The sequence below is a fragment of the Seriola lalandi genome, unplaced genomic scaffold, assembly GCF_002814215.2.
Source record: "Seriola lalandi dorsalis isolate HSWRI2012SDOR001 ecotype SW California unplaced genomic scaffold, Sedor1 jcf7180002054985, whole genome shotgun sequence".
Classification (NCBI taxonomy): domain Eukaryota; kingdom Metazoa; phylum Chordata; class Actinopteri; order Carangiformes; family Carangidae; genus Seriola; species Seriola lalandi.
The window spans coordinates 465,846-490,521 of NW_019525534.1; the positions used below are offsets into that span (position 1 = coordinate 465,846).

At 41.7% G+C, this 24,676-nt stretch overlaps 1 protein-coding gene across 1 annotated transcript in view; it reads right to left on the minus strand.

The window, feature by feature from the left end:
* Positions 1-916: 916 nt before the first annotated feature.
* The window catches only part of LOC111647356 (semaphorin-6D-like), a 171,299-nt gene continuing 147,539 nt past the window's right edge, over positions 917-24,676 (minus strand). Inside the window, exons 21-23 of the mRNA XM_023396955.2 lie at positions 12,267-12,517; positions 10,456-10,587; positions 917-9,789 (exon numbers count right to left, since the gene is read on the minus strand). Coding sequence (XP_023252723.1) covers positions 8,449-9,789; positions 10,456-10,587; positions 12,267-12,517 — 1,724 coding nt within the window. The 3' untranslated portion in view covers positions 917-8,448. The remainder of the gene's footprint in view (positions 9,790-10,455; positions 10,588-12,266; positions 12,518-24,676) is intronic.

The following is a 24,676-nucleotide window of genomic DNA, read 5'->3' on the forward strand; positions in this document are numbered from 1 at the left end:
CAAACCATTCAAGGACCTGTTGATAGCCTTTAGGAACTTCTGGGCTCCTGATACTCCTCTGTCTCTGTTGGAACACCCTACAGGGTCTCGTGAAATACCTTCAAATTTTCCATCACTATAAGGGGTTCTGAGAAAAACCCTTATTGAGAACTTAGTCCCTCTCAAGACCCCTGAAAACTAGGGCATTCAAACACATTTAGGGAACCACAGAACTTTCTCAAGGACATTTGAATACCCTTCAATTACTACTTGTCCCCTGAAATTTATTCAGATGTAAATGGGTAATGGACTTGCACTTATGTAGTACTTTTCTAGTTTTACTGACCACTGAAAGCGCTTTACAATACTTGCCACATTCACCCATTTACTCACATTCAAACATCACAGTCACACACTGATGAAACAGCCATTATGGGCAAAGTGGGGTTCAGTATGTTGCTCAACGACACTTTGACACACCGACTGGAGGAACCAGGATCAAACCACCAACCTTCTAATTAGTGGACAACCTGCTCTACCTCCTGAGCCAAAGCTGTCCCAGATACCCTTGGGACACCTATAAACCGCTAAAACCATCTCAAGAACTCACAAACCCACCCAAAGACCAACTGAACTGGCAATAGATTTTTGTTAAGGAATAAAGGACTCATGTAACCCATGGGCACCCTAGAACTACCTCAAGACCTTTGGTTCCCTATTAAAATCTCCCTAAATTTCTTCACGATCCTGTTGACTCCTTGAAGGCCCAACATCTGCTGGAGCAATGCTAAGGACTATGGACTCCTGAAACATCCTCAGGAACTTCTGGAGCTGCGTGAGTATGACTCTGTTTATACTTTGTCCGTTGCAACTCTGTTTCCTGTTTATCACTCATAAATTCAAAAATTCACAGAAATAAGACCTGCCCCACTCTGAGTAATATTCCACAGTAGCCTTTATTTACACCATCATCCACATTGTTAATTAATAGCAGTAAGGTAAACATAATATCTTTTGACATTATTACATTGTCATTCTGGTGTGGCCCAGCGGGTGGCGCTGTGAGTCTATCAGTGATGACAGCGTCTCTGTTCCCCCTCACAGAGAGCACATTTAGAGGATGGGAACTGAGAACCACGAAATTAATAAACAAATTTATTTTCAAGGTTACAAGTGCATCCTCATACAAAAACCCTTTAATAAAATGATCCGTAGTGTTTATTTTCTGCAGCGTCCCAATAGTAGCACCCAGTGAAAACATTCCTAAAGGACCATTGACGAGTTAGTCAGATCATAGATGAGCAGCCTCTTCTTTTAATTAAGTTTCAAAACCCTTTCAACAGTTTTTATTCATTTCAGATGGAGATTCCTGTTCCTCATTTTGTCTGTGTTGTGTCTATGAATGCAGACCTCTTCGTGTTCTCTCTCAAAATCTGATTTCTGTTCTTTACTGGACCAGACCACACATGGATTTCAGTGTGAAAGCATTTATAAAAGATGACCTCTTCTCTGTGTACAGTGGAGTGAAAAATACTGAGCTGATACTTCTTTTGTACCCTCAACTCATTGTAGCTTCTGGGAAACGAGACTGGCTGTCTATATCTTCAGCCTGTTCAGTGTGAAGGTAATAATACTGCTGAAAGGCCAATTTAAAGGACCATACAGGTATGTGTTCATTGTTTTGTTTTTAGAGCCAGTTAGCCACAAGTTGCCTTGTCTTTATATTGCCACTGACCATTTTCTTGGATTGGGTATCGGTGCTTGAGTTTCTGCATTGATACCAAAGTGATACTTGGAAATATAAGAACCTTTTTTCCCCACAAAACACTTGTTTTCATACATTGAAAGAAGCCAAATGTTAAAGGAGCTATTTGTAAGTTTTTCCTGCTGCTGAACATGGTGTCTTGCCGCGAGTGGGTGGTAGTGATTGTTTCTTGACAAGAGCTTCAGCCATCGTTGCATTTACAAGACAAGAGGTTATAATACGTCCTCTGAGCAGCATTACTTCTTCATGTCAGACTGGGGGCTACAGTGTGTTACCATAAGAAAGTCACGGGATGGGCCGGGGCTAGCTAGTTAGCATGCTAACTTCAGTAGAGGAAAAGACGTGATAGAAACAAGAGTTAACACTGGAGTTGCTTTCAGCCTCCGGAGACAGCTGGTGGTGAGTAAATGAATGAAGATTGATGTCAAACTCACAATGTTTCTAATGCTAACATGGAAAATGCAGCAATAGCCAAACTTACAAATAGCTCCTTTAAATTTAGAAATTCAAAAATTACAGATTTGAGGAGACAATCGATGCCAATTTGTTCTGTGACAGTTTTACGTTAATTAATTATTTTTAAACAAAATTATCTAAATAAGGGCTGCAACCAATGATTGTTTTCATTTTCCATTAATCTGTTTGTTGTTTTTTTTCCTCATTTTTTCATTTAGCCAGTGAAAAATGCCCATCACAGTTTCCAACATGGCATTCAAATCCTTTTTTTGTCTGAAAAACAAAGATATTCAGTTTACAGTATTTAGTTGTTTTTTGCTAAAAAATGACTCAGATGATTAACCAATTATCAAAATTGCTTACAGTTAATATTCTGTCAGAAGACCATTTAATGACTTGACTCATAGTTTCAGTACTAATCTCAGTTTAAGCTCCAATTGCTGGCTTTTTCCTCAGCTTTCAACCACATCTCACAGCCAGAAGGAAAGCCAAATTCTTCCTTCCTTCCTTCCTTCCTTCCTTCTTTCCTTCATTCTGCACAGACAGTACACTTTGTAAGTTATATTTATCACTTGTCCTTTTGGGTGATGCAGTTTAAGAGAAAAGACCGAAAACTCATCATGTTGGTGTTGCTGCGAAGACTGCCCAACAGAAACTATTTAATTTTCATTAACCAATCAATTTACCCTGAAATCCATGTATATTTAATGTTTGTCTCCTAGATTTAAAAATCCAGCAGCATATTTCACCAGCTGACTGTGACGTCTCAGAAATCAGAGGGTTCTTGAATGCACCAACAAAGACAAGATGGTTATTGCTTGGAACTGCATAACCACACACAGACATGTAAGTTCTATCTCAGAGTCTCTGCATGTTGATTTCCATAGAGAAGAATGGAAGGAAATGAATCTACAAAGTGCTTGGTTTGAAGCATTGGTCAGAAGTAATGCTAAGTATTTGCAATCTGTATTAAATGGGGTACATGTTTCGAAAACCAGCAGTACACTGGTTTAAAGTGCACAAGAAGACCAGACTCAGAACCTCTTCTGTGGCACAGAACTGACCTTCACATTGTAATCCAACTTTTTAAAAATGTTATTTCTTCCTCTGTAGAAACTATCAGATCTGCCACCAAGAGTTGAGGATCAGATTCACTGTTCTCATGTGAACACAGCCCGTTAATTTAGACTTTGATTCATGCAGGCAGCTTCTACCCAGTGACCAGAACAACACTAATCTCTGATAACTATCAAACACTTGCAGTCAGCTGAGAGATCCGGGTCGAGGATGAAAGAGGATGATGTAATCTCCTCAAACACCGACCGTGTCACAAATTTCCCCTTTACATGAAGTATAAATCAATATGAAACTGCTGCTTTGTCGCCTTTTTATTAAATCTGAACAAAGAGATCCCTCAGTTTAGTTTGGAAACGCGACTTTTACAGCACGACTCTTTCAGCAGGTGCTTTACATCCCAGATTTTACTTTCTCTCACTCGACCATTTGGAGCTGACGAAGTTAAAGTTGCATCATTTGGTGCAGAGCCTGCTCACCCTGCCCACAGCAGACGGGGATACTTCACTAACACTCTGCTGCAACATCACCGCAGCTTCGTTATTGCTTAATCTGTGCCGGGAGTGTGTGTCCAGCACAGCTGAGCGAGTCAGATAAAACTAAAATCGGCTGCTGGATGTTTATCTGGTTCACCGGCAGCTGGGAACCAAACTCACTCAAAAGCTGGCTGAAAAAAAGTTTGTTTAGTAACAGACATCAAGTGCCTCATCACCTGCGAGTCACTTTTCTGTTTTAATACTTCAGAAGGCTTCAGTTCCCCTCTGGATTTCATGGAGTCACTGATCATACTGCTGTGTTGCATGTTATAGTCTGTAATTAAAGAAACTCTTCAGAGTGGAAGTTCAGCCTCAACTTCGAAACAGCTTTTACAGAGGAATACTCATTGTCTACTTTCTAACTTTTCCAGGACTTTCAACCACAATTCAGCAGATGGAGATCGGAGTCAATGGTTATGATCCACCCACGTAGTATAATCACCTGTTATTCCCTGCCCCAGGTTCAGTATTGCAGGCTACTATTTAGGGGATGACAACTGAGCAAACTCCATTCGCAGAGGAAGACCATGAGGAAGAAAGCCTTGGAAAAAGCTTAAGTGGACCTCATCATTCAGACAGGCTGTAGTGTCCAAAAATAAAGGTTGAGGGACAGTTAACAATATGAACTTGCAAAACAGTTGAGCTACTTGTGTCTTACTTTTTGACTGAAAAGAAGGATTTTCTGTGGAGGTTGTAACAACTCAGTTTCCACGATTTAGACATGTTAAGCATCATGCAAAAACAAAGGCTTGAATTAAATAATTCAATGCATTGTGCAGTCATGTTACAACATGCACAAAAAATGATATTTTTCGCTGAAATGTCCCAGACCATAACTGTATGCTATCAACTAATTCTTTCAGCTCTACTTGAGTGTTGCAGTTTTTTTTTGTTAGTGTTATTCTTCTTCAACAGTTTTGCCCCTGTAGACCTAAAACCCTATTATGGGTACGTGCAGCCACCTGCAGGGACTTTATCTCAAAACTCCTCCAGTCGATGCATCAAGGAAGTTTGAACACAGTTTGAGTACATATATATATATATATATATATGTAAATGCTTAAATTTATAATGTCCATGTTTGCCTATTGTTTGTGTTCTGGTTTTGATTGATTTTATAATGATATATTTAATTAATAATTTTAATTTTTTTTTACAGGATTTTATAGTGTCAAATATCGGCGTCTCCCTGAACGCACCACTCAGCTGCTTTACACGACAATAACACAGTTTCAGCAGTAAAAGAAAAGGTGAGTACTTTTCCTTTCTGTTACGACTCAGTCACTGAGGATTGTTTTCGTGGCTTTAAACTGTTCCACTGTTTCTTCCTGACATGTGACACAGTTCAGGTGCTACCTGGTACCTGTGCATATACTGACATTAACACTTACTGATCTCTAAAATCTGGGAGTAATCAGCTCTTGGAACATGGTCTACAGTAATATAATGTCATGTACGCAGATAACGGGTTAAAACGTGCAGAACCACCGGGGTGCGTCTTTAAAAATTATTCTTGGCCGAGAGTTTTCCAAAAAGTTTCAAACCTGCATGGCAACATGTTGAGGCAACACGGACGGTCAACTCTGTCAGCTGTTTGAATTCACCATCAGTGCTTTAGTTCCATGCAGCTCAGTATTTTATTTACAGGGATTATGTCCCAAAAAGTCACCAACTTTTATTGCTGTTGCAGGCAGTGTTGCTCGTTTCCGTTGCCTCGAAATGTTGCCTTATGCATTATACTGTTACCATTTGACCAGAGCCCAAACATAGGAAACAGCCACAGAATGAAAAAGTGTTCCTGACCACTGATAAACACTGCGAGGTAAAAGTAAAACAGGAAACGGCAGATTCTCTTCACAGTCAGTATTTTTAGACCATCTGTGATGAAACACTCCCACAGACTGTAGTCAGCAGCAGACTGGGGTTCAACCAGAGAGTCTGTCAAAGTGAATGAAAACATTCACAGAAATACTCCTGTATGTTCTTACTCTCCTCTGGCGGCATCTATATATGCAGATAGCTCGGGTTTTATTTGTCCACTGGATTTTCAGAGACAGTAGCCACGTTTCCATCGCAGTTTTGTGTGATTTTTTTTTTTGAAAAGTCAACAAAACACGATTACAAATGTTCTGTGTTTCCATTGAGTGATGTTATGTGAACAAAGCTGGGTTTTTCTTGTCTCACAATATCATTCCAATTAAACGCGACGATGGATTTCCAGCATCTGCGAATTGTTGGGACGATTGCATCCATGGCAGTAGCTGTTTAATTGAAGGTAATGAGGGCATCTGGTGCACGTGATGACAGGAAGTCAAATCTCTTTATCTGGCAGCGGCCATGTACCAGGGATTTTTGAGAGATGACAGTCTTTGGATGCCATGTGTCAACTCATGTCATGTGCTTTAAATGCGGTAAGTATTTCCATTACACTTGCAAAATATTGTTTGTCGAGTAGTCTGAAAAACCACCTGTGAGCTTAGAATTGGAATTGTTTTTTTTTTTTTTGTTCAAAATTCACGTGTTTCCATGACTTTTTAGGTTGAAACTTCAAATTGCGTTATGCAAGTTAATGGAAAAGCGGATCCTCCCCTGAATCTGAGACACAAAAGTCTCAAAACCTGATCCGGTGAAACCAAAACTATCTGCTCAGCTAGATGCTACCCGAGCAGTGGTTCCAAAATGGTTTTCAACCACGTCATTAACTGGTCTTTTTAGCCATAGGTATTGTCCGTTGGTCCAGATTGAAATGTCTCGACTAGGGCTGCAAGAAATTCTTATTTTCATTACTAATTAATCTGCCAGTGATTTCCTCAATTAATCAATTAGTTTTTCGGTTTATTGTTATTCTTTTCTTTCTGACACATTTAGTAACACAATATAAAATTGTGATAAAAGAAATTATTTAATTTTGCAAAATCTCCAGTAAAATGAATGACCCTTGACCGACCCTTGTACCCACTGTTGAAACCACCGTAACAGAGGTAAGTGTGAGTCTTGTTGTAATTTGAGTGATCTTAAAAGTGACATTGAAAAAGAAAAAAAAAAAAAAAAAAAAGACCAGATTTTATTACACTTTTCATTCTGTGAGCTGTTGTTTCAGTTAGGGCAGGTACAACTGTTGTACCACTCAAAACTACAGAGCTCAGCAGGTAACGAGAGAGATTTTTTTTTTTTATAAACAATTCCGTCAAATAACTTAATCAATACCCTGCAGAGCTCTTGCATTTCATACAGTTTGATTTTATCTTTCGCATCCTTTTAAACATCGACATGTATCGATCCTGCAGATGTCAGCCAGTTCATAAAATTCAGCACTTGAGGTTGTGGAGGGGGCAAATTAAGTCATTTGCGGGGAATTATTAATTCAAGAGAATCAATTAAGTCATTTGAACATACAAATGACTGAATTGAAGCCGTATTAAGAGCAATGAGTGCATGAATGAGTCATTTGAGGAAATAATTCATCAGATATTTCCCCCTCAATCACCTATTGGGCTCCATTAATGCTGTGTTTGTTTTTCAGATACCAATATGGTATAAAAAAGGACATTCATCTGGTATGTATGTACTGTCAGGGTGGAAAGAGATCGCTGCTCTGATCTGAATCACTGTGGCTGATCTGATATTTAGCTCATGAAGCATTACTCTTTTTCTCATCACGTGCTGCTGATGTGTCGGTATACAAAAATCTCCATCTCTCCAACGTCCCGTCAACTTTAAGTCTCAGTCGTGAAAACAAAAACCTCGTTGCAGTTTTGTTTCCTCCTTTTGAACTCAGTTTTTTCACAGAAAAGTTGAGTAAAACCCTCCTTTTTAATTTCAATTTTCCAGACCACATTCAGAGGGACAAACAGACTTCAGAGGCAAAGAAAGGAATTACCCCCTGGGCTTTTTTTTTTTTTTTTTTAAATATGATTTTTGTTTGATTTCTCCTGTGGAAAGAAATGCTATTGTTTGATTCCTATTCCTGGAGAGATGTCCCAGCGGTCCCAGATTCAGTTCACGTCAGGTCTGCAGCAGTCCGATTCCCTGCTTTTATGAATCTTTGCAAATGAAATCTGGGCCCTGTGCCAAAGTGCAACAACCGGGGACATTAGATCAAAGCACTCATAAGAAAACTGCATTAATCAAGAATTTTTCAGGCCACCTCGAGCCTTGGGGACCCCTTCTGAATCATTAACATCTCTCGGCCTGCTTTTGGAATGTTTCTCAGACACGTCTGAGTCGGGTTTGATCTGCAGTCTGTGGTGAGGGGAAAGTCGCCACGAGCGGCCCTGACCGCCCGAAGAAATGAGTCAGAGATCCTGTTTATTTGTTGATCCTCGGAGTGTCAGTCCGTGCGGCTCCGTTCAGGGCTGCGCTCTGCGAGCGGAGCAGCTACAATGCAGCGGTCGTGACTCAGGGGGTGGGGGGGCGGCATCCGTCGTCCTCTCAGCGGCGGCGGGAAAATAACCACAACTGAAGGGTCATAATGAGGAGTGATGGGGACAAAAAGCTCTGAGGTCTCTTCCGTGTCTTTCTGTCCCATCAATGCTCTCATTTTGTCATTTCTCACAGGCCCTGCAGACATATCGGGGTGCTTCACTCAGTGAGGACTGCAGCAGCCACGGTGCAGTGGTGTCACCTCCTCCCATTGTCTCAGTAGTTGTACTTTCCTGCCTCTGCTACCGGTGATGTTGCTGTGTTTGGCAGGAACAAGGGTTTGGGCGGGACTTGGGGTTTGAGCGAAGCTGTTCTCCGGACGATTGCCGCCCGCTGCACATGTGGCCCTTCGCTGTAACTGTGCTGCCGTGTCAGGCAGGCACTGGCGATCGACGGCCGCTGACTCTCACCGTTGGTACTGGCGTTTACATTAGCTTCCCCGTTCGCACCTGGGGGTCCGTTGCTGCTGCTGTTGGTGTTCATCCTGGCTAGAAAGTGTGCATGCTGAGGCCCCCGTTGGTTGAAGCTGTGATGGCGAGGCACGGCACCACCCCCGCTGCCCATCTTTATTAGGGAGTGGCGCTGGGAGTGGTGGCGTGTCACAGAGACGCCGCTTCCTCCGGGTCTCTCTGGAATCACCTGCTGCTGGAGTGGAGTCGAGGAGGAGGAAGAGGAGGAGGAAGGGATGGAGGTGGAGGAGGTGGGATTGTTGGAGGATGAGGAGGAGGAAGAAGAGGAGGTGGCGAAGGATGAGGTGGAGCTTTGAGGAGGTGGGTCCAGACGTTTGGGGAGGCCGTCCCTCGGCAGCGTGGAGGTGCTGTAGTACGAAGCCGATTCAGTCTCGGGGATTTGCTGCTGGTGATGGTGACCACCCCCGCCGGCGCCGCCACTGCTGCTGCTGTTGTTGTTGTGGTGGTTGCTGTGGTGATGGCTGTGGTTGTAGTGGTGGGTGCGCGTCTGGCTGTGGTGGCTGTGATGATGATGGTGATGATGATGATGCCCTCCAGAGGCGGACGAGGATGGCCCGGGAAACAGTGCAGACGAGGAGGTGGAAGTGAGAACCTTGATGCCTCCAGTTCCCGACGCGCTGACCTCGTGGATGTGTTTGAGCAGCTCGTCCAGCGCCGACACATCCACCACCGTCTGGGGGAGAGACTGCTGGGAGTGGTGATGATGGGGTACTCCCCCGCCTCCTGCGCCTCCACCTACTGCTGCTGCTGCTCGCTCGTCATTCGAGATCTTCCTCTCCTCGGGGAGGTGCAGCGAAGTCGAAGAAGCCCCCGCTCCATGGGCCGCTCCGTTGCTCAGACTGTTGCCCTGGTGATGAGAGTAGGGAAACACCTGCTGGGTCAAAGAGTTCCCAACGACGGCCATGAAACCCAGACTGGATCCAGAGCAGCTGGGCCCAGATTTCGGGTTGCTGTCCTTGGCATTGTTGCAGTTCTGGTTCTTCTCGTATTGATGGTGTCGCAGGGCCTTCATGTTCTTGATGGGCAATTCCGGGGTGGAGTCAGGTGTGGGCAGGCCGGACAGCTCTCCATCACCCTGTGACAGGGACTAAACAGAGGTTAGACCCATGGTTATCTCCTAATGTACAAACAGGGAAACACAACAAACCCTCACATGCAAGATGTTGGTACTAATTAAGCAGGATACATGGATACATTTTCTGTCACTCAATATTACTGACTAATCATTTCAGTAATTAACAGAACAGATAAATAAACTATTTTACTTTCATTGTCAGACCAGATATTCCTTTCACAGTGTTGCCTTGAGTAGGTCAGACTATTGGCTGGCTAGCTAATTGCTAGCTACAGCCTTCAAACTAAACTCCTCCTCAGTCTGTATCGACTATCAAGGAACAGTTCAACATTAATTCATTTTCTTCCTGAGTTAATGCTTATGTGGTTAGTTTTAGCTTAGCACAAAGACTGAAAGCAGTGGGAAACACCAAGCCCGGCTCTGTCCAAAGTTCAAAGATACACGCACTACATGCAGGTTCCCCTTGCTTTCGGTCTTTATGCTAAGCTAGGCTAACCATGTCCCGAGTCCTTAACACAGAGATGATGTCTTCATCTTCTTATCTCTCAGAAAGAAAGACAAGAAGAGAAATTATTTAGTCTCTGATATAGAAACATATTGATTTTTTTACGGGGTAAAATATTAACAGTATTTCATCATGACACAAACCAGGCTGCCCACCACGATCAGCTGTCATACCTGGGAGAGGCTGAGGTCAGGGTCTCCCAGCGGCAGGCCCTGATGTCCGGGGGTGTGGAGATGAGGCTCGGCTCTGCCGTTGGGGATAAAGGAGCTGTACATCTTTGGAGTGGACACGTCCAGTTTGTCTTCCTGGAGTAGGACAAGAGAAGAAGAGGAATCAGAGAGCTGATGATACACTCAGGATGGAAGAGAAGGAGTAAATACAGGACAAATGATTTGTTATTGTCTTTTCTTAAAAGAACTAAATGAACTGAGAAGTGAGGAAAGACATCTTCACTGATTTCAGTTATCATGTTCCACACAGTGCAATGAGGGACTCATACAAATATACATTTCAGCGGAAAGGTCAGGGGTCAACAGGAAGCTCAGAGATTCAGTTTCCTACTCAAGGACACTTGGAGTTCATAATGAAACGGTGAATTGTGATGACTGAATAAAAGGCTGAAGTGAAGCTATTACCTTATTATGTCTCCACCTGGGGTGAGGAGGAGGGGTGAGGATGAATATTAACACTGCTGCTCAAAATTCAGCTGATTATGTCACTGCCTCTCGGTAGTAAGAGCTGCTAAACCTGCTGCAACTGTGTGTAAAACAGATGCTACATGTTTGTTTTCTTACTGTGGAATGTGCAGCTTCATTTAATGACACATAACAAGACGGCACACTGATCTTATCTTCTACCATCTTATCTGGAACAAGCTACACATTTTATATTCATAAAACAGGTTTATGAATCAGTAATCTATATAGTATTATATTAGTGGCAATTTTAGATCTTAAATAAATTGTACTTAATAAAAAGAATGTGTTCCAAAAAAGTCATGTAAGAATTACTTAATAGTCACTATTTTTTTTTCCATTATTTTATATATCATAAAAATCACATTTGAAAAGTTCATGTAACATTCAGTGCTGCCAATAAAGTAAAAAATGAAAAGTAAGAATGACCTTTATGAATATAAAAATATTTATTTCTCCTCATTTTGTAAATCGAAATGTAGAAATTATATAAGACTTGTTTAACTGCTGCCACATGCAAAAACAATGTGGGGCAGATGTTTCTTTGTTAATTTTTGTTGCTTTTGTGGCACAGTTGGAAAAAGTTTTGTTGCTCATACCAACAGTAGAACAATTGATGACTAACCGAAATGTCTTTGTTTGTTAGATAAACATCCTCTACACAGATCAATCACAAATATCATCACTGCTTTGAAATTGGAAGACACTGAAGTACATTTTATGTTTTTCTTCTATATCTATTCAAATATCATTTTATAGTAGCCTATTTATCTGTAGCTGCTGTTTCTTTATTATGTTTGCAGTCTTTTATCTGCTGATATTCCTGTTCTGCCCTGTTCAATAAAGAACACGCACATTATTATAACAGATGAAGGTCCTACTTTTACTTTCTATTCTCTTGATAATTTGTATTTTTGTGACTGTATTTTGTTTCCAACATTTGTTGAGTTTTATGTGCTGCTCTAATGGTACAATTTACCTTTATATCTGTTTATGTATCCAAAGTCATTTTAATAGGAAAGTAAATGAATTAAAGAACATTTAGGAACTGTTAGTCTACTGCAAACTGCAGGTGATTTGTAGGTAACAACCTGCAAAGAATGAATGCAAGATGAAGACATTTGTTCGCAAAGCTCGCAAATTGGTTGCTGAAAGATGTTTGTTGTGGATATCTATTCATTTTTAATTGTCTGTAAAAATAAAAAAAATATATAAATTTAGTCCAGCCTGTAATTTCAGCCTCTCCATAAACCAATCAGAGACCAGTTTATCCACCGTCCCTGTCCCACCTTGGGCTGCCCGTCCAGCAGTCCGTTGAGCTTGGCGAGGGATCGCAGCGACAAAGCGTGGGGCAGCGACGCCTCGGGGTCTTTTCCCAGCCTTCTCGCCCGGTGAGCGGCGCTGCGGCTGCAGTAACACGACACCAGGAAGCCGGACAGGATTGCGCCCAGGAAGAAAGCCACTAGCACGCAGGCGATCAGCAGGGTGTAGTGGACGTTCGCCCCGGCACGCTGGTCCATCTCTGGAAAACGACGAACACCTGGAAGAAAAAGAAATAGGGTTATTTCACTTTTTCAAGTGGCAGATGTCATGTGATCACATAGGCCTACGTTTACATATTTGTCCTCAAGTGTCTTCCATCTCCACAGTTTGTTTTTCCTTTTTCATAAATCAGCAGTTTTCACTTTGTCATCATGTGGTATTAAGTGCAGATAGACGGTACAAAATCTTTTTTTTTTTTAATTTGCAATAAGGCTGCAATATATACATGTATATTTCACATCAATTGGAAAGTGGACTCAGACTTTTGGACCTTTGAAAACTCAAACTAGAATCATATCAGAGGTCACTTCCCAAAGTATAATCAATGAAAAATGTCAATTAATATCTAATAAATAATGAATTAAATAATATATTGAGTATGATAACCTAAACCTATTAAACTATTCTAATACACATTAATAATGATTAGTTAAAAGAGAAAACATGGACATGAAATTTACTGATGGCAGTATCAGTCATATTTGTTGTTTGTCTTTAGCTTAAGGAAAGGAGAAGAAGGAGTGGAGGAGGAGAGAAGGAGGAAAAACAGGGAGACGAAGTGAGAGGAAGGTGAGGAGGAGGAAGAAGGGAAGGAAGAGACAGAGACGAGGATTGGACTTAATGAGAAAGAAGTGGTTCACAGGTGAGGAAACAGGATGATGGAGGAGAGAGGAAGGTGATGGGGAGGAGACAAAGGAGGTGAGATCTGAGAAGAGAGAGGAGGAGAAGAAAGGAAGGAGAAGAAACTATGATTGGATTTGAGAGAGAGAAGAGGAGGAAGGGGAGGCGTGGGGTGGCGGGCGGGGTGCTGACAAAAGGATGGAGGGATGAGAACAGGAGGAGGAGAAAGGAGGGATGGATGGAGGAGAGAAGAGATGAAAGAGAGTTTATTGTTTGGCAGCGTTCACCTCATCAGGTCCAGAAACAACATCAAAGCCTCTCAGATACAATGACTCATCATCAGTGCGTCCAACAGCAGCTCAACAATCACACACACACACACACACACACACACACACACACACACACACACAGCTCATGAAAAATGGGCAGATCAATACTGCTGCAATCAATAATTTGATACACAAATGCTGCTTGTGTGCATCCAGATTTTTGAAAATAAGAATTGGTTGCTGGTCTGAGGTGTAAAAGTCGCTCCACCTCTCTCTGGATTGAAACAGTTGAATGCACCCTGATGACTAAAAAACATTAAAGCAGTTCACATTAACATATGATTTTTTTCATATTAAATGTGTTTTGCATAAATGCATACATTTATTTAATTCATGTTCGCAGATATATTAAGTACATTTTATGTACCTTTGTTGAAAATGTGACTTTATGCTCGTGTTTTATACATTGTAGATATGTTTTAATTCATATTTCATGTATTTCAGGATATATATTTTTATGTTTTATTCATCATACTTTTATGTATATATTTCAATACATGCATGTTTTTAAAAATACATTCATGCATTAACTATATATATTGTTGATACATTTTACATGTATTTTATATACAGTGCATATTTCATGTATTTCAGCATTTATTTTAATAATGTTTTACTTGTTATATTTTTATCTATGTATTGTAACATGTTTTTAAAAATATATATTTATGCATTATATCAATACATTGTGGTGTGATTTTAATATATATATACGTTTAGAAAAAACATCTAAATAAAATAAAAATATGAAAAGTAAAACATTATTGAAAATAAGCTGACATACATTAAATATATACTGTAGATAAAACATTAATTCTATATACTGTACATATGTTTTTATGTAAAGTAATTTGTAAAATGTATTTCAGCTTATATTTTTAATAATATATTGTAGTATGTTTCTTTAAATATATATTTATGCATTAATTCTGTATATTGTAGATGTTTTTAACATGTTTTTTAAATTATTTTTTAGATGTTTTCACTATATTTTGTGTGAATTTTCTGTGTGTTTTATGTATAATTTTACATTTATATATGTTTTTAATATATCGCATTTACTTGTTTGTAATTTCTAGTACATTACATTTATTTCAGTAAATATTTTCAATGTCTCATTTATGTAATGTATGTACATATCTATATTTTTGATACATTTTATGTTTTTATCCATTTAATTTATGTATACATGTAATTGAATACCTTTCATGTTTGCATATTTGCACTTAGGTTTTAGTTCCATAGCTGAAGTTGAAAATTCTTTTTGTATTAATTTTGTGCATCTTCCCATTAACTTACTGAAGCCAGAACCCTCTCCCCTGTAAGCCTTGATACTTCTTAATAAACAATAATTGTAAATGCACCAAAAATTGTATTGTCTCATTTTTTTACGGAAGAAACTTTTTTTTAATAATATACTCCATACTTTTCATGGGAGCAAAAATCTTGGGGCTGTTAGAGAAACTGCTGCTGTACACTGTTCAAACTGCCTCAGTTGTACATAACTCCAACTCATCCAGTTGTTTTTAGTTCTGCGTTTGTATCATTTCTATTTGCTGAACTCACAGTTCTGTGTTTTTGTGACAGCACCCGAATCCACAGTCAGTGCTGAGTCATCGCTGCAGCTCGTCCCTGTGATTGAACACTTTAACAGATGAAAACTGTGACTTTCAGGTCGCCGTTGTTTGTGTTAACCTCTGTTTTATCCTGCAGGCTTGATTGAGCACCACTGGAGCGTTTTTCATTACTGCTGTCCTGCTTCACATTCACAGCAACACACTCTGACCTGGCAGCCGCACAGACCCTAGACTGACAGGCTGATTTACCTGCTGACACTCACGCAGCATTTTACACATTGTCCAATACATTCTGAATGGTTTCAGACTGCTGACAGGTGGAGGGGAAATGTTCCCTAAGATTCTGGGAATGCAGCAGCTACTGTTGCTGCTTCTTTCAAACGTCCTTTTTTTTAACAGTATTACCCTTTAGATGTGAAAGATGTCACTCGTAGTGACGTACCCAAAGAAAACTGTTATGTCTCTGCAGCTCTACACACAACTTTTTATAGTACAGTAGTAGCAGCTAAAGAGCCAGATATTTCCCTGGTGGAGACCAAACAAAGAGCTAAAAGAGAGGTAATACTGGACTTAAGATTAATCAGGTTACACAAACACATGACTTATCATGTCACTCTGGATGTGGATATAAGCAGCTGTGTGTGCACCTGTTAGCTACAGGTACTTGGTATTTACAGCTTGTTCTGTTGGACCCCAGGGGCCAAAAATCAGTTAATACAGCCCAAAAAGTTTTTAAAAAATTACCAGACAAGTAAAGCTTAGCCAACTACAACTGAATGTCCGGTTTAATATATTGTCCAAATTTACCAAAAATATTATTTCAGCTTTGTAGATCATTTGAAAAAATACTGAAGTGGAATTGAGGTTGGATGGTGGGTTGTCAAGTTTCTTCTGGACATTTACACACTTTCCTTCAGCTGTGAAAACTGGTCACTACTTGAATCTGAACTACCTACTGTCAGCACCCATCTTTAAGCTTTAAGCAGTTGGGTTTTCGATGCTAAAGGATGAATATTTGGTAAGAAAATCACTTTAAGGACCTGGGGGCTCCCCGTTATTATTTCATAGTTCAGTTAAATTGCTCGGAAGGAGCGGCGTGTCCCGAAATCCTGATCAAAGGGCCAAAAATACCCCCAGAAACAAAAAGCTAATTTCATGCCCTGTGCTATTGGCTGTCCGGGGGTTTTATTCCCCGCTCGCTGCTGGTCCGGGACTCGAACTGGCAACCATCTCTAACCTCAAAGCCAGCGTCGCCTCGAGGCCTCTGAGGCTTCGCTTTGATACAAGACACTATGGAACAAATTTGTCTTTTATGCAAAATACTGTTGAAATAGAGCAAGCAGTCATTACACGTCCAGTCAGGATTAACTCTCTCTCTCTCTCTTTCTCTCTCTCTCACACACTCTCACTCACACACACACACACACACACACACACACCCGTGTTTAACAGAGACAATTTCATGTTCGTTATTTCCACTCTTTCATCTCTGTCCTTCACTCTGACAGTTATAAATAGGATGATGGAGACACACAGAGAAAAATATTATGCTAATTACAGCCCGACATGGAAATGTTTCCTCCTCTGCCCTCTCTCTCTCTCTCTCTCTCTCTGTTTGTTTCCTTCTCTCCTCTGTCAGTCTGAAAGTTTCTCTCTCTCTCTGTGAACTGTAAAAGTTTCTGGGATGGAGGATGAAATCTTCTGGGTGAAACCGTTTCTCACTTTTCTGTCACTGTTTTCTGTTTCCTGTCAGTCTAAAACTTACACTTCTTAAACTCCCTCTCTGCCTTTCCTTCAGTGCTTTCTCAACCTTCATCTTCCTCCTCTTTCATCTGTCAGCCTTACATGTCTTTGTACTTCCCTCCATCTCTCTGTCTCTCGTTCTCATTTTCCTCCTCTTCTCTCTTCTTTGTTTGATTAAACTGGAATCGATACAGGACTTCTTCCTGTCTGCAGAAATCTAATTAAATCAATCAAACTACTGAACCATTGTCACAGGATTCAGACAGAAGCCAAAAGATAGCTTCAGTGATGTCATACCGATCGATTTGATGAATGCACGACGTTATAAATGAATGGTTGAGGAATATTAAAGCTGCAGCTGGAAAGACGCAGCCTATTCAACACATCTGCCAAAATGAAACCTGCTCTCGTCATTGTGTTGCTGTGACGTGAGTACCCAATTATTATAACCCTGAAACAAAACAGAGCAAAACGTCATCTAATGATGATGAAGGTCAAGCCATGCTTATCGAAAGCTCCACAACCTCCAGAAAGGACCTTGAGTGGAGAATGATTTGTCAAGATCAAGAATGAAGCTCAACTTTCACGCAAACAAGGATTTATGGTGCTCAAATGATGCAGACGAAAATCATGTGATATCATCCAAATCCACAAATCCAAACCAAACCCACTCCGACCCAGCCTTCACAGCTTTTCAAGTCTGTCTTGAATCATTGCTCATGTTCATACTGGACATTAAAAAGATCCTCTCCTGATGCACGTTCAGTGTAAATTATGGGTCAAAAGTCCTCGTTTTGTGCAAAAACATATCTGATCATTGATCAATCAGGTGATCAATTAGGAGTTATGACTGTCCCTAAATCTGGATGTCGAATGACAACCAATCTGTGAACTGTCATTGTCTGATGAGACACACCAGAGGACGCAGAATCTGGTTTCCCCAACCCAGCTCTGCTGAAAGGACCCCGGTCAGACTGATCCAGGTCCTTTCATCCTGACATCAGCGAACGATGGCGCTCAGTTACCGTGACTGAAGGCCGAACCCAAATGAGATGGTCTGGCCCATAGAGAATTTTCGCTTCGCGTCACCAGTTGTGCCTGCCTTTACCATTGCCTTGCAAAGCTCAGCCACTGTTACCTTGACATTATGTAATTTTCTTTGGGTGGTAAGGCCCTTGGTTTTAACAGATGTACTGTTTAGCTGCCGAACTGAACTGAAACCCAACGCTTACATTTAAAAGTGTAATCCTCGGGCTCTCTGTCGGTGTTGTTTGCTTTCATTACTGGCGCGCAATGAATCTTGGGATAGGTCGGGCCATGAAGACTCCAACAGGTGGAGGAGGAGGAAAAGAAAGACGTATTTCTCTGACACATTTGAAGGAACTCTGAAAATGTTACAGCCTAGTCGCGCCAGTGTGACACAATCGCTCTTAAGTGTGAAAAACACTTAAGGTTGCACTTACGTGTCTGAAATGTGTAGAAGCTGGACCCCATAAAACTCCGGTGGTTTTAGACTGAACGGGCGACAGATGCTGTTGTTCTCTGTCATCACTGAGTGTGTTTCTGTTCAGCTGCTCAGACCATGCAGGTGTTACTTCCTGTTTCACTACACAGGGGATGTAGTAAAATTACTAAACCGAGGCCCACACCAAAATCACACGCAATCAAATCTCGACACACGTGTGTGTGTAACACGTTGTGTTCAGAGTGAACTGTGGCTTTAAGGCCGAGGCAGACGCTGACAACACTGAAGTCAAGCTCCAGAAACTTCGACCCTATTAGCATGCTCTCTCTCTCTCTCGCAAGCTCTCCACTGCTCTCTCGCCCACTCGTTCTCCACAGGATCCATTGGTATTCACATGAAACCAGACACCAGTGACAGAGTCTGTGTGAGCAGAGAGAGAGACGGAGCGGGCAATCGACGAGGAGGGCGAGAGAGAAAAGAAATAAGAGAAAGATGGAGGAGAGAGAGAGAGAGAAAAATTATATACATGGATTAAAAGAGAGAGAGAGTGAGAGAGAGAGTGTGGTGAGTGAAGAAAAAGGAGAGACCTTGTCAAGTTTGACTTTTTCGCTCTGCCACCAAAAATGCTGGTAACACACACTATCCCCGTCACTTTAAAGGTCAGACAACGCACACAGGTGTGTGTGTGTGTGTGTGTGTATTGAATGAGAATGAAGCCGTTTCTCTGCAGCAGGTGCTGCTCTTCACCTCCTCGCTACACTGTTGTTTTTTATATTTGGATTCAGTCTCCAGGTGCTCCTCACCTGTGTGTGCCTGCACTCCATCTCCCACAGATCGCCTGTCAATCAAACGGTGTGGGCGGGTCTCCCTCCTTCAGTTTGGTAGTTGGAGTTTCTGAATGTGGCGTTCTACTGTTTGTCTGCTATAACGGCCAACAGCTGACGTATGTTGTCGACACTGCTACACCACATGTTAAACCAGAAACATGGCAACAGGAAGCTAAAGAAATCTACACACAGTTGAGTTTTGGTGTTCTCCTTCTGACTGTGATGTGTGTGAGCCATGGTGTTTGGGATTAATGGAAATTGAGCCTCATTTTTCTTTTCTATCGCTCATACAAGAAGTTAACAGTTTGGACAGATGGACTCTTACTCTGAAGGTTTGATTATTCATATCATGTGAGGTTTTCTTTATCTAGTGAGCTCTTATTGCCGCCATTATCTGAATATATATGCACCGCAGTCTGAAAATGAATTTATGGTGTAGCGAATGCACGTCACAGTAATAAAAAGTTTCATATATCATGTTCATTATGACTTCGCTCCAGGATAATTAGTAACGTGAGGGATGATTTGGTCACAGAGAAGTTACTATGAAAGATGCTCTCCTGACACCCACTGGTCTCCACACTGACAAGTATCTCAGTCTGTCGGTTCCAGTCCGCCGGTGTTTGCCCATATTAACATTTTCCAGCAGCTGAAGTCCACAGGAACGGTGGAAAGAGGGAAATCTTCCTTGCAGAAGCCTGTTAGTGCCACTGCAGCCACATATACTGTATGCCAAGTAAGTCAGACACAGTGTGAAAAATGTGTATCTGCACTCAAGGAGTGAATGTCAGCTAACTGACTTTAAATAAATTAACAGACAAAAGATCAACAGAGAACATCTGTTTTCACCTCTGGAGTGACGCCTTTTTCCAGACTTTGACTTCGGGAAATACAGATACACAATAATGTAACTGTGTTTTGTAAAACTGTTTCTTACAGTCCATCTCTGTAGGTTGTTTCACAGAGCGCTCGACATATCAAAGACGTGTCCACTACAGGCCGAGATGGCCAAGATTTATAAATTACCTAATTTTATCCATCACAGACATGAGCTGTGTCTCAGCTCAGGGGAGGCATCCTTCGAAGGACGTGGTTTACGGAGGCATGGCCTTCGCAGCCGTTGTAGACGCGAAGGCCGAACTGAAATGAGACGGTCTGGTCTAAGGAGGATTTCCTATTTATCCTCGGCCACTGTTTTATTTCCCCAGTCTGCCATATTTTCTGTCTGAAAAGTGATTCATCGGTGGCGCGCAATGAATCTCAGGATAGTTTGGGCCGTGGAGGATCCACCTGTTGCCTGGGAAACGAAGAGGCCTTCGAAATGGGGCAGCCTTGTTGCGCCGCTGTGATGCAATCGGTCTTTAAATTGAAACACAGCTATGGTGTGTTCAAATGCAGTCGGAGAGTATGTGATTCAGTTGTTGCATCCAAATTCCATGTACACATTAAACGTTGGGCATTAAATGCACACATACTGTAAATGTGCCAGTTTATTCATAATGTGTGGTTTTTTCTGGTTAGTTTAAAAATGCAGTAAATTATATCAACAGGAGAGGATATGTGTCCTCTTGAATGTCAATGCCAACACCAATTAAACTGCACTCCCTCCATTCCTTTTTTGCATTGCATTGTGGGACAATAGTGTCCATCAACAGCAGAAAACAAATCAAGTGTTTCAGTTTCCAAAATTCAATGTGAACAAACTACAAATGTTAAATGTGCTCAGTACGGACGTGTGCGTTATGGAAGTCGGACACAGCTCCAGTCTCTGGCCCAAGGATACTTCGGCACCGCAGATGCTGCCAGTCAGGTTTATTAAGCTCACAGGTCTTCACATTACCAGACAATTCAATGGAGCATGTGCACGGATCAAGGAAACATCTCCCTACATCCTCATTAGGGGGGAAAGAAAGGGAGGAAACCTTGAGAAGGACATCTGATCTCAGAGCAGAGCTCCTCCTACAGGTGATGGTCAGGTGTGTAATTACTGCAGCAAACAGATGTCCTCACACTGAAGGACAAAGAATAAAAACCTCCAGGAACACGAGTCCTCTGCTGTTCGGAGGCTGTTTGAAAGTTAGAGCTGACCTCACTGGGCCCAGTAAGTCTTGGTGGGGAATCCTTCATGTTCCCACTGGAGGACTGTTTGTGCCACTCCACTTAGTGCAATTAAGCACCACATTAAGCCCTGATGTGGTGGTAATGATGATGATGATGATAATGGTGATGGGAAGGGAGGCGCCGCTAAACGCTCTCTCAGTGGCGTTAATGGACTGTTCACTCCACCTTTTAATGGCCGCTTCCTTTGGCGTTGTTGCCAGCGCGTTTGTGTGTTTATTCTCTCGTTTTACAGGCCAGCTGCCTCTGGGCCAGATGTTTGCACGCTTCCTTTCCATTTCTGAGTGGCAGACGTTTTTTTTTAAAAGAGCACCTCGAGCACACAAATCTCAACCAGAAGACACAAACTCAAACTGAAAGATTTGACTTCAGGAAGTCAGAGTGATACTGTGGAGGGATGAGAAGAAGCAACGTCTAGCAGGCTGCGTTACCTGTCAATCAAGAGACCCGACCCCACAACACAACTTCAGTCTCCATCTGTGCAAAGTCTTCTGGTTTAAAGTAAGAACTAAACTGTCCTTCTCCCATTGGCTGGTATAACCTGCCACAAAAGACCAGTCATCAGGGACAATTAAAGTTCATCATCAGCAGATTTCAGCCTTAAGGTGTTTGTTTTATCGATCTGCGTCAGAGTCGTGCAGTTTCCTGACTATGATGGAGTTCTGCAGTAGAGCGATGAGGTGCAAATGCATTTTCAAATTTGTATCCTGTAATCGTATTTCCGAAGTTGGTCCACCCTGTCAGTTAGCATCATCAATCTTTTTATTTGCTGATGTCTGTGGTGACAGAGAGGCAACAGAGACTAAAAAGAAAGTGGATAAATGATGCGATAAGAGTCATCGGCCGTGGAGTTTAATGAACCCGGGTGTTTTTCCAACTTGTAACTGGATCCGAAATGGTACCGGCTCCTGGAACCATCCCTGTCCTGCAGCCAGAAAGAACCAACTACTCCCCACTATCAGTACCACTTTTCTATTTCAGTCTTGTTGCCGCTGTGCTCATAATGTTAATACATCATGATGGTAATAACAAAATATGATCGTGGTCATGGGGGTGTAAGGTGTGAGATTGCAGGACATTTAATACCATTACTGTCATTATCACACTGTGTTAACAGCTCAAAAACATTTACATAATTTCTACTTTTGTGTGTGTGTGTGTGTGTGTGTGTGTGTGTGTAATCCCCTACATGCCTGTAGCAGACCTTTACTTTAGGTTTAAAAGCTTCCATTTAGTCTCTATATTATCCAGATGCAGATAATGGGAGCGAAGGGAAAAAGCATTAAACACATTCAGAGGGTGGAAATTCACTTCACTCCATAACGGGTGTGTAAAATTTTCTCCTTCAGGTTTTACTGATGTACAAAACCGCAACGGTTGATCGGAGCTTAATCAGCGTTCTTCATCACATCATTGTGTCATCTGTGTTTTTTATTCACTCAGTAGAACAAGACGAGGACTGATGTCAGCCTGTTGTTACTATTTGTCCCACTGGACAGATGAGTGACATCAGCGGCCTCTGATTGGCTCTGATGGAGTTTGATTATTTTTGTGTTTTAGTGTCAGAAAGACAGAAAAAACATTCAAGTTGTTTCACTCTGTCAGCATCTGTTTCTTTTTCTTTCATGATGTGATCTGATCTCTGTTATTGAGCGTTCGCACACGTCAAGAGGCGAAACACAACAGCAACAAGACACAATATGTGAGTGAGGCGGGTTTGTAGGTGTTAGAGGGTCCTTCTCTCTGGATGAAGCCAGACTCACAGTTTCCTCCTGTCTCCCTTTGAAACTAATGTCCTGAAACAGCCCACAGCTTGCTGAGGTCTCTCTCTCTCTCTCTTTCTGTGTGTGTGTGTGATGTCAGTGCTATCCAGTAGAGCCGTTGCTTCCATGTTAATACAGACAATTTAAATTCAGCGCCACTCTTTTGTTCATACACATAATATGTAGCGGCAACTATCCACATTCTTTCTCTCTCCTTTTTGCGCGTGCACGCACGCACACACACACACACACACACACACACACACACACACAAACACAAACACAAACACAGGTAACTGATAGGGTGAAACACCTCCGACTGTGGGCCTTCTTGTTGTTGATTGATTCCCACTGAGCTCCATATTGTGTTTTTATCGACCGGGTCAATCAATGTGGGCGTCTCGCTGTGTGTGTGTGTGTGTGTGTGGGTGTGTGCTTGTGTGTGTGTGTGTGTGTGTGTGTGTGTGTGTGTGTGGGTGGGTGTGTGTGTGGGTGTGTGCTAGCCAGAGGCGATGTGTAGTCTTGATTGGCTGAGTCAATCAAGACTGATGAGAGAAGGTCAGCAAAGAGACAGCTGAGAAAATGTTCTTAGACACACACACACACACACACACACACACACACACAGGTGCCCAATCGTCCAAACACAAGCAACGAAAAAAGCAATCAAGCAGGTCACATAAAAACCATCTATAAGTGTGTGCGTGCGTGCGTGCGTGCATGTGTGTGAGCTACAACTCACTTCAGTTACATCAGTTATATGAACATAAGCAGCCAGTAGACTTACTGATTCTTGGCACCACCATTAGAGCACCAGTATCACCAGTAAACTTGTCAGTACTGTTACTCGACACTCAGTCCTAAGCTAATGTTATGTAGCTCACCTGTTGACATCAGCTTTAACACATTAGTATAAGCAGCTCACAGATGTGTTCTACTTCTCTAGCCGAGACTTCGGCGCATGCTGGTTTGCGGCAAACATACGCTCACCCACCTGTCACTCAAAGTGACCACGCCCTCAATTATGCATAGATTTAGGTCTTAATACGATGTGAACAGGTCAGTTATATAAACAGCTGTCATCAAGGAAGAAATTAGCTACAGAGACCAAAACTGATTTTTGTACCAGGCTGTAAACATGTTAATTTCTGCTGTAAAGTTGGACATTTTAACATGGAGTCTACTGGGATTGACTCTCTTTATTGGCCATTAGAGGAACCGCAGTTTTTGGCACTTAAAAGTTGACTTCGTTTTTCAGCCTCAGAGGTTGCTACTTGGGTAGAACTTGTAAACTCCTGATAAAACCAATAAACTAAGGTCTAAAGCTGCTGGTACCACTGGTAAACAACTAGTGGGACGTATGAATCCTGGTGGAACTTGTGAACTAAAAGGTTTAATAATAGTGGGATTTTTCAAAGAACTGGTAGAATTTGCAAACTACTAGTAGAACTACTGGTTATATATTTGTACCAAATAAACCAGCAGCTCCATTTTTCTATGTTATTTGACTGACATGTGAGACCAGATCAGTCCTCCAGAACATCAGCGTCATCACTTGACACCGTCCAGATGCTGCTGAACGACAAACGTCTGCCTGTGAAACTGCTTTTCTTCCTCGCCTCATTCCTCCGGGCGCAGGGAGAAGATAAAGATAATTAGCGTCAATACAACTGCTTTTGGCTTCTTCCTCACACACCCCCCCCACCCCCCT